The 15,973-nt window shown below is 38.5% G+C and overlaps 1 protein-coding gene across 1 annotated transcript in view; it reads right to left on the bottom strand.

The window, feature by feature from the left end:
* THRB (thyroid hormone receptor beta) overlaps positions 1–15,973 on the bottom strand; it is a 503,781-nt gene that overhangs the window by 25,907 nt on the left and 461,901 nt on the right. Inside the window, exon 5 of the mRNA XM_089690950.1 lies at positions 11,170–11,270. Within this exon, the coding sequence (XP_089547076.1) occupies positions 11,170–11,270 (101 nt within the window). The remainder of the gene's footprint in view (positions 1–11,169; positions 11,271–15,973) is intronic.

Below are 15,973 nucleotides of genomic sequence, written 5' to 3'. Positions count from 1 at the left end.
TAAGGGTATGTCCGGTCTAAGTTAAAAGCTTGAATTGTGCTTAGAAGCCAACTGCTGAAAAAGAGTTAAAACACTGTAAGGTGCCTGTGAATTATCCACAATGTTGTCATCCATTTCTCTTGGCTGTGGCTACAAGATTGCAGTGCTCCGCAGTAACCCAGCCTATTCCTCCAGTGTTGTCACTGAGGCTAGTCACTCCAATAGTTGCAACATCACAACCAGTCCCACACTTCCCCTGAGTGACAGAGGCAGGGGATATTGTGAAAGTGGACTTGATAACTGAAGTATGTGGCGCTAGCATTCATTTTTCAGAATTGCTGTTCCCAACCCTGCTTCTGCCCACACACAGCCAATAAGAACAGTTTGAAAAAGTGGTGGTAGGTCCGTAGCTGATTTTCTTGTACATAATATATTGTTTACATTTCAATTTCTAAAGAAGGTTTATTAAAAATACCATTCCAACTCAACAAGCATGGAGGGCATCTATCTGACTGCAAGTAAATCAGACCTTTTACAAAGATGTGCTAAGATCATAAGCCTTGTGGTCCATTGCCAGTTAGATGAATGGGCTCTTTATCAGACTGTGTAACAGGCCTAAAAATCTTTTCATATAATACAAAGCACTTTATTGAGTGAGAAACATTTTTAAAAAATTCCTTTGCAGTGTATTTTTGTAGCATGCAATCCATCAGCACCCTTTTTTGAAGTCCATATGCCACCTGCACTGGGTTGGTGTTTGAAATAAACATTGATTTCCCATAAAGGTTTTAGATTTAATCCTTTAGTAAAGTATTCCCTTGGTGTCAGCAGTATGATTTCTTATAACAAATAAAACACTTGGCTTTGAGGGTCTATTTACCCTGGACTTTAGATTCACAGAGACTATTAGCATTATACTGACTTTAGTCTATGTTGAATCTCTGCTGTGAAAAAAATTACATACAGTACAGCACAGCACACAGTGGACTGATAAAGGAACAAAAATAGATTTGTTACTCTTAGCAACCAACAAGATTTTTTTGATACAGTGAAAAGTTATAATATCTGTCAAGCTTTTGTTGGTGTCTGGCTCCAATAAGGATATTTCCCCTTACTTCCACAGTTGTAACCAGACAGAAAGATAGGGACATTTTTGCAATAGTGTCACAGACAAAACACTACCTACTCTACACAACAAGTTTTTATAGTTGCCAGTGTCTGTTCGGACACTTCTTGTCTGAATAGCTACACAGAAAATGAAGTGAAAGCTCCACAAGTACACAAATATGAAAATTCCACAGAGACTCTAATCCTCACCACATTAAAAAAAACAAACTACTATGAATGTCCTATGGCCTGTTTCCTTTCTTCCACTGTTTTTAACAGTCCTGACAGAAACTTTTATATGAAACCCATATTGTGACCTCTAAAATTAAAGTTCCCTGCCCAGATGGATTTCTCCTAATCTGTTATAAAACTTTTTTGAATTTATTGTTCCACCCTTTGTCTGAGCCTTTAACGCAGTGCAGGATGTCCAACATTTCCTCCCGGACACTCTTTTAGCCTCTATCGCAGTCATGCCCAAGGAAGGGAAAAACCCACCCAAAATGTGCTACTACATCATGTAACTTCTAAATATAGGTATAAAACTCTTCACTAAAATCCTGGTGACTAGGATGCTCCCTTTCATCCAATGACTAATACATAATGACCAGGTAGGCTTTGTATTGAACAGAGAAGCAAAGGATAACTCCACTAGGGCGCTCAACACACTGATACTCCCAACCCTTTTCCTCTTGACGGATGCTGAAAAAGCATTTGATCATGTCGACTAGACTTTTTTGAAGGCAGTTCTGCGTTATCTAGAGATAGGAGAAGGATAACCGAAAAGGGTTGGTGAGATTTATTCTCACCAAATGGCTACTGTGAGTTATATAAAACAGGAGGAAACAGGGATGTCCTTTATCCCCCCACATTTTTATTATCATGTTTATTATCATTATTATAATCTTGAACCCTTTCTATGCCATATCAGATCGAATCCTAACATTTTTGGCTTCCACTCACCGAACAAAGAATGTAAAGTGGTGGGTTTACTGGCGAATTACTGTTTTTCATTATGCAACCAAATAAGTCTCTTCCCAATACACTTAAAGAGTATGGAGTAGGTAGGAGTTTATGGTAGACTTTCCAACTTTAAAATTAACTTACAGAAATCTAAAGCTCTGAACCTCAATCTTCCTTAACATAGTCATTTATATTAAATTCTACTTTCCATTCAGATGGGCTCAACAGCACATCACTTTTCTTGGTATTCAACTAATATGATCAATCTAAATTCTTTGCTACAAACTTCCACAGCACTTCACCAAAATTAAACAAGATCCCAGAAAGTGGTCTTTGGGCTCTTTCTTATGGTTTGGAAGGAATGGCATCCTTAAGATGAATGTCTTGCCCGGGTTATTTTATCTCTTGAAGACCTTACTGGCTGGGATACCAAAGATTTTTCTTGAACAGATGCATGGTGGGTTCAGCAACAATTTATGAAGGATAAATTGTATAGACTGGGCCACACTCTCTTGTCCTTACCTATACATAGAGGAAGGTTAGGATTTCCCAACCCACTCAAATATCATTCACAAGGTGGTACACATGGCCACAACATTAGAATGGTGTACCCATGGCCTCAAAACATGCTGGATCTAATTAGAACAAGCATCATCAGAAATCCCTTTGAATTGCTTATTATGGTTTAGAGAATGGTCTCCCACTCTATCTACAATAATCCACTAATAGGATACATTCTCAAACTTCTTCAGAAAGATGGTGATCAAGGCCCCTTGCTTAGGACTCCTGTCATAGGAAACCCTAAGCACCTTTATCGAATGTAGTACATTGTGCTTCAAACGGTTTCTCACCCCTAGTGGATAGGGATCATCATCTGAAATTCTAAAGATGGTTAACCCTTCCATCTCACCTTGGTGTGTGTTTCAAATTCACCACTTTCTCATATATACTTGGAGGAAACTACACACCCTGCCTCCATCGACTGGATTCAAAGACTCATGATTGGCCAAAGCTCCAATTTGACATGGCCTTTTTATTTATTATTTAATTCTTTTATACCCACTGGACCAAATTTACCCACCACATATTGAAAAATGGAAGAAAGACTTGCCTATCACATTCTCTGAGCAATTAACAGATCGGATTCTCCACTTTATTCATACTGCATCAATCTCCAGGAAACTGGTTTTAAGATTCCAGTCACCCTACATAAGACCTTTCCATGCTCCCCTCTCTGCTGGAGATTGCAACAACATGAGAGCTCTATGTTGTTCTGCAGTTGTCCGATTTTACACAGCTTTTGGAACCAAGTGAGAAAATTTTTGCTGAAACTTACAGATATTAGGCTGTGAGATGATCCTGTTGTCTCTCTACTCCATCTCACTCCCCTCATGGAAAAACAATATAAATATTCACTCTTGATCTACCTCCTGAATGCTGCTATAATCTGCATTCCTTTATACAGCCTGCCCCCTTCAATTAAGGTGCTAATGAGTTTAACTGTTAATTTCGCCAGACATGATTCTATTGGATGGACTTTTCAGTTACACCTGAATATCTGGCCTTAATATGAACTTCAGGATAAATCCATACTCCTGCTACTCTGGTTTTTGCTTCCTTTCCATCCTGTTCCATACTATTTACACAATTTGTTCCCTGTCCCCCCACTTTTTTTCTTTCTTCAAATAGCTCTCACTCTCCAGGTAACTATTATACAATGCTATCTTTTTACCTTAAGACACAAACTGTGCATCTACTACTCCCTTTTGTCATATCTAGAGTGGTTTGAAGCTTACCCTACTTAATTGAATTGAGGTTAAAAGGAAATCTCTATTTGAGTCTGGCAGTCAGAATCAAAGCTGTATACATTAAACTCTTCATGTATTACCCATCTCTTTTTTTTCCCTCCTTTTCTATTTTACTCCCTCCCCCATTATCCGTTTTTGATTTAATTATTATCTACTATATTGTACTTTACTATAAAGTGCCTTTTCATTACATTTCAATGTAACTATTAAAATGTAAAAAAAAAAAGAGTTTGGAAAAAATGAAATAATATTTTTAAAAGTATACTGTATCTAATATCAATCTGTGTCCTATCTGAGAGATTTCCATTTAATTACTGTCCAACATGAAGTGAGAGGAAATTTCTTAAAATGGAGGAAATTACCATCCAGCAAAGTGCCCCAATTGAAAGATTTTTGTTCTGGGGACATCTAAAAATTATGGGTTTAGCCCTGCTGTAGCTGAGGAGGCTGTACTAAGATCCCACTGGACCAAAAAATTGTGGGGTTAGCTTGGAATGTGACCCTTGGTCTATAACAGGGGTGGCTAACCTGTGGCTCTCCAGCTGTTGTGGAACTACATTTCCCATGAGGCATTGCAAAGATGGGAAGTTACTGACTTGCAGAGGCATGATGGAACTTGTAGTCCTGCAGCACCTGGAGAGCCGCAGGTTGGCCACCCCTGGTCTATAAGGTCTATAATAATCTTTGGTTTCCACAGCCATATTTACAGTTGCAAGAAAAAGTATGTGAACCCCTTGGGATTACGTGGAGTTTTGCATGAATTGGGCATAAAATGTGCTCTGAACGTCATCTAAGTCACAACAATAGAAGAACACAGTCTGCTGAACATAATACTACACAAACATTAGATGTTGCCATGGTTTAATTGCACATAACATGTAAACATTCACAGTGCAGGGAGGAAAAAGTATGTGAGACCCTAGCTTAATGACTTCTCCCAGAGCTAATTGGAGCCAGGAGTGAGCCAACCTTGACTCCAATCAGTGTGATGATATTGGATGTATTGCTGACAGCTGTCCTGCCCTTAAAAAACACACACCTGTTTTGGGTTTACTGGTTTCAAGAAGCACTGTCTGATGTGAACCATGCCTCGCAGAAAAGAGCTCTCAGAAGACCTACGATCAAGAATTGTTGACTTGCATGAAGCTGGAAAGGGTTACAAAAGTATCTCCAAAAGCCTTGATGTTCATGTGTCCACGGTAAGACAGACTGTCTACAAATGGAGAAAGTTTAGCACTGTTGCTACTCTCCCTAGGCGCGGTCGTCATGTAAAAATGACTGCAAGAGCACAGCGCAGAATGCTGCATGAGGTAAAGAACAATCCCAGAGTGTCAGCTAAAGACCTACAGAAATCTCTGGCACATGCTAACATTTTTGTTGACACATCTACAATAAGGAAAACATTAAACAAGAATGGAGTACAGGGAGGACACCACGGAGGAAGCCATTGCTGTCCAAAAAGAATATTGCAGCACGTTTGAAGTTTGCAAAAGAGCACCTGGATGTTCCACAGCACTACTGGCAAAATATACTGTGGACAGATGAAACCAAGATTGAGTTGTTTGGGAAGAACACACAACACTATGTGTGGAGAAAAAAAGGCACAGTTCACCAACATCAAAACCTCATCCCCACTGTAAAACATGGCGGAGGGAGCATCATGGTTTGGGGCTGCTTTGCTGCCTCAGGGCCTGGACGGATTGTTGTCATTGATGGGAAAATGAATTCCAGAGTTTATCAAGACATTTTGCAGGAAAATGTACGACCATCTGTCCGCCAACTGAAGCTCCGCAGAGGATGGGAGATGCAACAGGACAATGACCCAAAGCATACAAGTAATTCAGCAAAACAATGGCTGCAACAGCACAGAATACGCCTTCTGGAGTGGCCCAGTCAGAGTCCTGACCTCAACCCAATTGAAATGCTGTGGCATGACCTTAAGAGAGCGATTCACACCAGACATCCCAATAATATTGCTACACTGAAACAGTTTTGTGAAGAGGAGTGGTCCAAAATTACTCCAGATTGTTGTGCAGGTCTGATCTGCAACTACAGGAAACGTTTGGTTGAGGTTATTGCTGCCAAAGGAGGGTCAACCAGTTATTAAGTCCAAAGGTTCACATACTTTTTCCTCCCTGCACTGTGAATGTTTACATGTTATTTGCAATTAAACCATGGCAACATCTAATGTTTGTGTAGTATTATGTTCAGCAGACTGTGTTCTTCTATTGTTGTGACTTAGATGACGTTCAGAGCACATTTTATGCCCAATTCATGCAAAACTCCACGTAATCCCAAGGGGTTCACATACTTTTTCTTGCAACTGTATACCCCTCTGTACCATCAATTGGGGTTTTTGTCTGCTAGGTGTTTTTTCCATACTAAGCTTTCTCTGGAGCACTTCACAAAGCATTTTTCCATATTTAGAGCAAGACACAACCTTTTGTGTTCCTTGTTGAAAGATCTGCATACCTTTCATAGTTCCCTGCTATTTCTACATGGTGGCAGTGGAAGGTTGAGGAAAATTTGTGCATTTGTCATCCACTAGGCTGAATGTGGTTTCTATCACCAGCATGTTTTACTGAGACATGTTTTTGACACATTAGTCCCTTCTCCCAATTGGAGATGGCCCATCACAAACAGGGTGGACAAAATTTTAGTTCTAGAGTATATATAGGAGTGATCACTCATTGTTCAGTCAAGCTCTGATGAAGAAGGTTCGTCCTTCGAAACGCGTCCGCTGTTCCCTGAGTGTCCACTCCTCTGATGGGACTCGCACAGGCTGCTTTTATCCTGAGTCCCTTTGAGGACTTACTGTACATACATGATATACTTTAGTGTTTGTGAGTATCATTCTGTAATTAATAAATTTTGGCTTACTGAGGTAATGCGCAAGGTTGGTGCGCTCTTTGTTTGTTTTCGCTTCACAGTATTGGTCAGGCTTCCCCAGCCTTGTTTGAGCTGCACAACCCTATCTGCTCTGGTTGTAGAAACGTCCAAGTCCTGACTCCATCTACCTACCACATGTTGGGTCATAGAGCGCAAGAGAGTTAATTTTCTTCTTATGTGTGCTCTATGTTCTTTCCTCAGCATTTTCAGCCTGGGTTTGTGAGTAGGTAAGTCATTGCCTCATTTTGGGCCTAGCTGTTCTCTGCTACACAGTGCAACATACTTGTACATAGATGCACAGAAAGCAGTCCCTGCTGTAACAGGTGACCCATACTCTGTTATTACCTATAGCAGCAATTTCATGTTCTCCCAGAAGGGATTGATGCCTGCAACAAAGATACTGAAACCCCTATTACTAGATGGTCAACCTATCTGAAGTCTCTTTAAAGCTTCAAAAAGTAAGTCACATCTTCACATGCATCCACCCTTGATATGCAATTCAGATTTTCTTTTTATCACTATGTATACAGTTAATACAAAAATCTACTTGTAAGGGCCCTTAGAGCACCTTGCTGTATACTACAACTGGACTCAGTTCTGTGAATCAGTACCTTACCCTGAGATTTCTATTACTATCATTGATTTCACTTTTTCACCGCCTTCTCCCGAAAAGCCTTTTTTTAGCATATGTTTTAGGTCTACAAATTGTTATCGATCATGTGACTGATGAGATGTGTTCTACTCTGTAATTAAAAGATAAGTTCACCTTGAGGGTGCAATCTCAGGCTCCTGCATACTGTCAGTGTAGCTGTCTGCCCATACCTTGTACAGGCAGGCAATTCCTGAAGGAATGACGAACTACCTAAAGTGCTCATCAGCTCCCTGGTAGTTCCTTGAGAACTACAAGACATCAGCCACAATGGCTGATGGTAGTTGTAGTTCTCCAATTTATGGAACTCTGCAAATGAATGATGCAGAAGGTGGGCAGAGCCCAGCAAGCTCGCATTTTTTGACAGAAGATCCCAAGTTTGCTTTCACAATGGGAACTTGGAAGGGTGTGGTGGCTGTTCAGTTAGTAACATGCTACACCCTAAGTATGGGTGTAACATGTAACATGTTACTAAAGGTGAACTTATCCTTTAAGGGGTCAGCCTGCTGTTCCAGGCATTGGGTCTCATAGAGCTGTGGTGGCTACAAAGACCTTTCCATTACATTCTGTTTGTAAAACTGTCCTCTATGAGGACTGGAAGCTACTCATGTAATTGTGAGATTTCTCTAATAATGTGGAGAGGTGCTTTCCCTTTTCAAGGTGATTTAATGACATGGTCTCCACTTACTATGGACGATCAGGTCATCCACCTTAATGAACATACCACCAACAGTTTAATAATGTTCTTAACTGTAAATATTTCACTAACTTTCACTTCAGTTTTGTTAATTCCCACATGCCTTCTGTGAAATACGCACTCCTGGCCACTGTATTGTGTGCAGCATGCACTTCTGTGCGTTGCACACTCCTGATCCCTGCACTCTGTGCATTGCACACTCCTGAACCTTGCACTTTATGTGTTACGCACTCCTGGCACTTGCACTTTGTGCATTACACACTCCCGAGCCTTGCACTATAGATGTACATTTCACAAACACTGCACCCTGTAGACTGGGCTTTCTATAACTTCTCCTGCACTCTGTATTCTAAGTATATTTACACTTATGAAGTTCTTCTTTAGGTAGGCTGTAATGGAATATATTGACTGTTGACAATTTTTTAGAAGTGCTAGTGCTGAGGTTTGTACGCTAGACTCGTGCTTGTGGCACAGTAATTAAAGTATATTTTGTGGATAATAGGAATGTGGCGATAAACAGTAAATAGGATCAGATTTGATTTAACCATGCCTTTTAAGCCCCTTCCAATGTTAGAGCAATTTTGCTACACTCAACATCCATTGTGGTGTGCATACTTCAGACTCATTCTTCTACTCTGGATGCCCCGCATTTTTCACAGCCCAGCAATGACCCTGATGCCCTCTACTCTTTTATTCCCCTTAGTGGAAATCCTTACATGTTTTCACTGAAAATCAGTGTCCTAAACCCTGGCAGTTTGTGAAAAAAGTACAACATTTTAACTTCCATAGATATGCAGCACTACCCTTGCAGGGGGCACTGTATTTTAAATGGTTCTTTCCCAAAGCAGTGCAGAGGCAGCCAGTCACACAACCCCATTAATTTACTCAGGTTCATTAAACAGTCTAGAGGATGTCTTTTTAGTTTGTATTGCTGATAGAAACTTCAAATGGGAGAGGGCAATGGCTTATGGAGTATCCCAAAACGTTATGAGAGACACTTCTCACTCAGTAACAGCATCACAGTCTACCTCTCGGAGCTGGGGGCAATGTGGTAGTTTTTAGCACAAGTAGCGGATCCATATGGATCCATATACCAAAAGGTAGTCTATAGCACAGGTGCAGGTAGACTGGAACAGTCTATACAGTCATGGCTGGGGACCATGAGTTAAATTGCAGCACAGGATACAGGCTCTACTCTCAAATCATGGAACAAGATCAGTCCATAGGTGCAGCCCCTTGGAGAGAAGTCCAGCATTTAGCTCAGAAGTGCTACAGGGGCAAGCAGTCCCTTGAAGCTCACCATTCCCTTGCAGAAAAAAATCCCCCTATCTGCACAGGCTCCTGCCTATTTACCACCTCTCTGATCACCTACTGGGCACACCTTCCCAGAGATTGGCCAAAGCCAAGCCAAGTTCTAGAATAATATATTTTATACTTGGTCAGGTAGGGTTTATTATAGCTGTCACATTTCTCAAACAATTTTAGGTATAAACAGCATAGATTCCTTCTCATAAGTCTGTTTTTTTTTGTCTATTGGTGTTACATTTTAACTTCACCTCTGCTGTTTCTCTTCTATAAGTATTGTTTGCTACAGCACACTCTCATTTTCAAGGATGATGTGTTGCTATCCTTTTTTTAAAACTCTTTCTCTATTTTAATACTCTGTTTAGAGAGCGCTTATGTCCAAACCTACATATTTTAACTTCTTTCTGAATGGGAGCATTCCTCATATTATATGCCTCTCTTGCCTTAAGCTGGCCATAGACGGATCTTTTTTTTTATTCAGCTAGCAGGCTGAAAAAAAAAATACTCTGATTCCTCCATCTACACAGCCGAAGAAAATATAGGATTCTCCCTGCTGAGACAATGTATTCTAACAGTGGGGAATATCCACTGCCAGAACAAACTGATCAGTGACTACAGCTGCTGATTAAGAAAAATGTTTCCAGAGAAGGCAATCATTAAGTTGACTTCTGCCAAGTGGGTGCAGCCACACAAGAGTTGAAATTCGTCCAGTCCCCGCTGAACGGCTGGGGACACTTTATAAGATTCTGACTGTTCTCTAGTTGGTTTATTTTTTATCGACATCAAAGGTTTGATTTACCAGTAATGTTCCAATTGTTAACCAACTTATCTATTGTTCTAAGCTCATTGCTCCTTTGAGTAATGGTTTCTATTGGAGTTTGTCAATCATGATCTGAAATACCAGGTCTAGATATCAGATCCTAGGTGTCTTCCATTGATACTGTCCTTTTCCATATTTGGTAAATTCTTACCCACTAAACCTCCACTCAAGTGCTAATTCTAGTAAAAGTTGGCAACTCTTGGTTTTCCTAGTGACTTTGCCTGCCCCTCAGATGGACTGCTTGTGACACAAACCTGTATCCTTCAATGGATGATAAAGACATTTTTGTACTTGCCATAAAATCTTTTTCTTGAAGTCCACTGAGGGATACAGGTCCCACCCCTCTATGTTATTAGGCTTATGTAGAACTTGTTCACAAAACTGAGGTATGATGGCTGGAGGTTATGGGGGGGGGGGGGGTCGACTTTACTTTGTTTTGTGTTTTGCTAGTGTCCAAAGATTCTGTAGGTGGCAGTATATCCCATATGTCATAGACTAACCTACAAACCTGCATTCCTCAATGCACCCCAAGAAAAAAGATTTTACAGTACGTACAAAAATCATATATATATTTTTTTGATTTGCTTTGGAAGCACTTTCTAGACAGTGGGTATCAGCTTTGGTGAAGTAATGTGATTTCTTACATTGTAAATAGAACCATCAACAGTATTTTGACCTAATTTTTTAGCGTATCCCCAATAACAGCCACCAGTTAGAATCAGAGAAACAGCCGATACACACTGACAGATATGGCTGAATATTCGTTATGGTTACAATCTGCAAACAATAGAAGACAGATTCTTTAATTTTTCTAGTGTTGGTAAAGGAAACAAAGTAATCTGAGTTTGGTATCCTGTTGTACAGTGCATTTATTACAATTAAAACCCTAACAACTAACTCAACATCCATATGCTGCAATAGAACATATGTTATAATTACACATTTATTTATTTACCTTGCATCCTTCACAGGTGATGCATCTATAATGATACCCTGTAGCCTTGTCTCCACACACCACGCACAGTTCATCTTTATCTAAATAGCTGGGTATGTACCCTATAGAAAAAGGTTACATTCATTAACTCAAATAGGTTGGGAAAGAGAGTCTTTAAACATGACACACATCAATCACTCTATCATAAAATAAGTCATTATCCATATTAAGCAATTTCAGATCTTAAATAATACACCAAACCTGTGGTATTTGCATATTGTATATATAGGACATATAGGTTAAAGCGCATGCATTTGGAATTCAATTCCAAATTTTAGGAACAAGTTTCACAATGAATTACATAAACAATGTGATTTTCAAAAACACATGGGGGTTATTTACTAAAGTGTGAAGCTAAGTGTAGTGAACTTTTGGTCACTTCAACCATCCACTTGTGTTAAGGAAAAGTTTGGCTAAAGTGACCACAGGGTTGCCTGATTTCACCTCCGGCCACTCTATAGTAATTAGCCCCCAAGGTTTTTATTTACGGTTCTAATCCAGCCAAAACTGGGCTTAATACAGGTCAGTGACAAGACAGCATTCAACAGCATAGACCCATAGCCAAAAAAAAGTACAGTGATGTATATTAAAACATAATAACCCACATTTTAGTTTAGAGCAGGTCAGCATCGTAAGGATAATAATGTAATTTCTGACTAGTTGTTGAGGTTTATTGTACATCATTCTCTGCCCTCTTACATAAAGGACGAATACTTAGCTTATAAACACTCACAATGACACACAGTCATGCTAGCATACTTTCTCTACAATACCCCCCCGCGTACCATTCTTGGATCTTTGATCTGGAGAAATCTGAACAATTGCCTACCCAACAACCCCCTTTAATTCCTGCTATGGAGGCAACACACATACTACACAGGGCATATTATCTCTGCATGAGAGATCCTTCACTGATAAATAGAGGGTTTAGCATACAAGCAGAACTTCCTGACCTCATCATATTGCACCAATAATATTAGACCAACATGCATAGTTTTTTCATTAATATGGTACAGACAAGTATTGTGTTCTTTCCTTTTTGAAAATCAATTTTCTTTTTTCCATTCACCTATCAGAAGAATTACTATATTTTCTGACAAAAAAAAATAGAGAGCTGTTCATGGCTCTAGAGATATTGTATTACCTAACAATTGCAAGAGATTTCATGAGTTGTACAATAAAGGATGAGCATGCCATGTCTGAGAGAGGCATTGTCAAGAGATGATTGCTGCAAGAACAAGGACAAGGCCACATTCCGCTACTTACACAATCATTTGACCACAGTAAGGTAAATGTACATAAAGCAAGACATATATGTGCAATGTTGAAAAGTGCAGTATCTCACAGCAACTGGTCACTTTTCACTGTTTGCAAACAGATTTCTGATTGCTACTGCTTACTGCACTTTTTTATAGTATTGCTGCTTTAAGCGCTATACCAAATAAGCCAAGGTTGAGTATTAAGTTATAATAGGCTCAATTTACAGAGCTAACACACTGGGATAAGTATCTTTTTTTTTTTTAAAAAAGTAACAGTTATTTTCAGTTAAGTCCAATAAAATTTGAGAATTACAGTCACATGTATAAAAATAGAGTGCCTAAGGCTGGTGTTAAAGCTTTGTGAACTGAAAATTGTGTACTGATTCACAAGTGTGAACGAAAACTGTGTGAAATGTACCAAACTGAAGTGAAGAGGGGAAGTGTTCACTTATACATCCAATCAAGTGTAGATGTTGCTTCAATTTAGATTTTACTCAATTAGACCCTTAGCGTATATACAGTATGTAAGAAAAGTTTATATATTACACAAGGATAGATAAATAGATTGATAGATAGAATCAAACAAGCTGTTTCTCTTTATACTACATTGATTGCAAAGACAAGAAAGGTTGAAAGAGGACACCTGCTCTCTTGGCTTTTAATGAGTTTCTATAGAGACTTCATTAAACCCAAATCAATGCTGATCAATAGGGACAAGCATGTCCTTTGAGTGACCTTCTGTCCCCACAACTGGATTAATTGATTCTGTTTGAAAATTCAATAATGTTGATTTTATATTAAAGACATATTTAATCTTGAAAAAAAATCCAGTTCATTTACTATAAATTGCAATTATTACTGTAAAGGGAACTCTATAAAAAGTAGACAGCAACACTGTAAATCTGTAGCCAATCCAAATATATATATATATATATATATATATATATATATGTATGTATATATATATATATATATGTATATTTATATATATGTATATATATATATATATATATACACACACATACATATATATGTATATATATATATATATATGTATGTATCATATTATGTTACTTATACATTTAAGCTTACTATAAAACTTTACATTCATGAATGTTAGTAGTTCTACAATTTGTGTTTTTTAGCACTAATTTTGTTTTAAATAGCATTCATACACACATACGTAAAGTTCTAAAAACAGTTGCATTTTATGTATATGTTGATATTATTTTTATGCTCAGTCGTATTGTTAATATGCTCATTTATTTTGACCACACAATATTGTCAATTCACTAAAACTAACAATGTTAGCTTCCTAGGAATTTACACTAGCAGAAAATAAACATTCAAACTCCACTGCAATGATATTATAAATGATACATGACAACACTTTATTCTAACCAGAAAATCATAAAGGTTAAAAGAAAGAGTTTTTTTGGAGGGTAGTCTCTTCTGCAGAAATAACTCTTAACTTTCAAACTCAATTGTAAAACAGAAGAATATAGCAAAAATATCTCCTAAGATCCTGTAAAAAAAACAAACAAAAAAACTCTATGGATTCAGCAATACTGGATTGTACATTCTAGTTCTCCAAATAAAACTGTTGTGTTTGCAGAAATAATGAAGAGCCATCGATTCTGTGCTAGTCTGGCTACATCACCAGTTAAATCTATGAGTCACTGTGATAAAACGTATGCACCTACATTGTCTGGTCATAAAGTTCTCTGGGGATAAATATACACCGTGTTAATTATATAGGAGACCCATATACTATTATGGAATGTATCACAGTAAAAAAGTATAGTTCTTTCAACAGCTAAAATAAGGCAAAAAAAAAAATGATCATAAAGAATACAATACAGTTTAACTGTAAATTTGGATCATTGAAAATCTTTAATAGCAAGGTGGCTGAATATTGGTGTAAATTCATAGTGAATGATGTTTGGATTACAATAAAAACTAATACTAGCTATAAAATAAGCAAATATGCTTAAGCATGACCACAAATCTCTATCACTTTATTGATACCATATTAATCTATTAATCTAATGTGTATATTTCAGTCCAGGATTAATTCAGAAGAAAAAAACTTTATGTCTAAAGGCTTTATATAAAGCACTTGGATGTGACAGGTGCTGCAACTGATCAAAGATCACATATATAGCTGTATATAGAGAAAGAGGTTGGAAGACACAGAAATGTGCACATAGCACATACAGCAGACAATAAATCTATAATGCAAGCACAAAGGAGAATAGGGAAATTCCTAATGTTAAGAGAAATAAAAACATTTTAATCTCCTAGCAACCTGAAATACGGCTTTCGGCTGATTGCAGATGAGCTCTGAAATGATGGACGGGTGCTAAAACTAGGCAACTTTAAATCATCACAGATGATGGGTGCGACAATGCTGAGACAATGATGTGAATGAGCCCCTTTTATGGATTAGAAAAAAAAAATCAAGCAAGACCCGTCCCTACCTTTTTTCTGTGAGAACATCGGAGACTGTCCTTGTGCAAAAGTTGCTTTTTCCTCTGAGAAATACCCTGGTTGGTTGTATGAATTCAGGGCCATGTCCATTTCTGAGTACTCGCTTTTAAACATGTTTCCAGGGTAACTAGAGGTATAAGCCTGATTCACCGCCCAGGCCTGATCCATATATATATTATTGCTGTGTAGGACATGAGCCTCACAAGAACTGTAGTTCTGACTATCTTCGATATAAGTGCAATATTCAGCGGGCTGCATGCAGTAGGTGTTAACAGCAGGCTGGGGCATATCGTACATTTCTTGAATGCAGTAGTTCATTTTGATTTTCCAGAACCAGCGTCTACTTTACACACAGACACTACACACACACACACACATGCATAGACAGAGTGGAAGGAGGGAAAAAAAAAAACAAATGAATATCAAGCAGTGGCTGAAATCTGCCTCAAAGCTAAGCACCCAGAATACGATTTGGAGCAGCAACTTCTGTGCTAAGGTCCTATTTATATCTGCCATGCCACACAGCAGCCAAACATGTTGGAAAAGAGATTTGTAACAGTTTAAGGTCCTAATCTATGAGCCACGGCTAAATCCCAGGGAAGATGGCTGCTCAGACAGGTAGCAGGGGGTATTAGAGACACAACACAAGCAGTGGCAGACCCCAATCCTGTCTTGGTTTAAGTTGGGCCTATAACTTTGCCGGATCATATTTAGTGTGACATACGAGTGGTGATACTTTACATGACAATCTCGAGATGTAAAGCCTGAGTGAGACAAGGGGCTATTCAAAATCCTAAAATCAATAAGCCCGAGTTTTTAACTCTATCCTTTTAGAAATTCAATAGAAGAACCTAGATGACCCATACCAGAATTTAAAAGGTAAATACAGCAGCAACCTAATCCACGATCAGTTCTATTGATTTGGTGTTACAGCTTTAACAGTGTGGTAAAGAAGAACCTGCTGTGATGGGTGTATTGATTGGCATTCATGTGCTGTTTCAGCTATATTTAACCCA

Source organism: Staurois parvus, unplaced genomic scaffold (assembly GCF_062004578.1).
Source record: "Staurois parvus isolate SC_StPar_1 unplaced genomic scaffold, SC_StPar_1.0 ptg000021l, whole genome shotgun sequence".
NCBI lineage: Eukaryota > Metazoa > Chordata > Amphibia > Anura > Ranidae > Staurois > Staurois parvus.
Note: the sequence above shows the minus strand (reverse complement) of the source record. Positions and strands in the feature narration are given on the sequence as shown.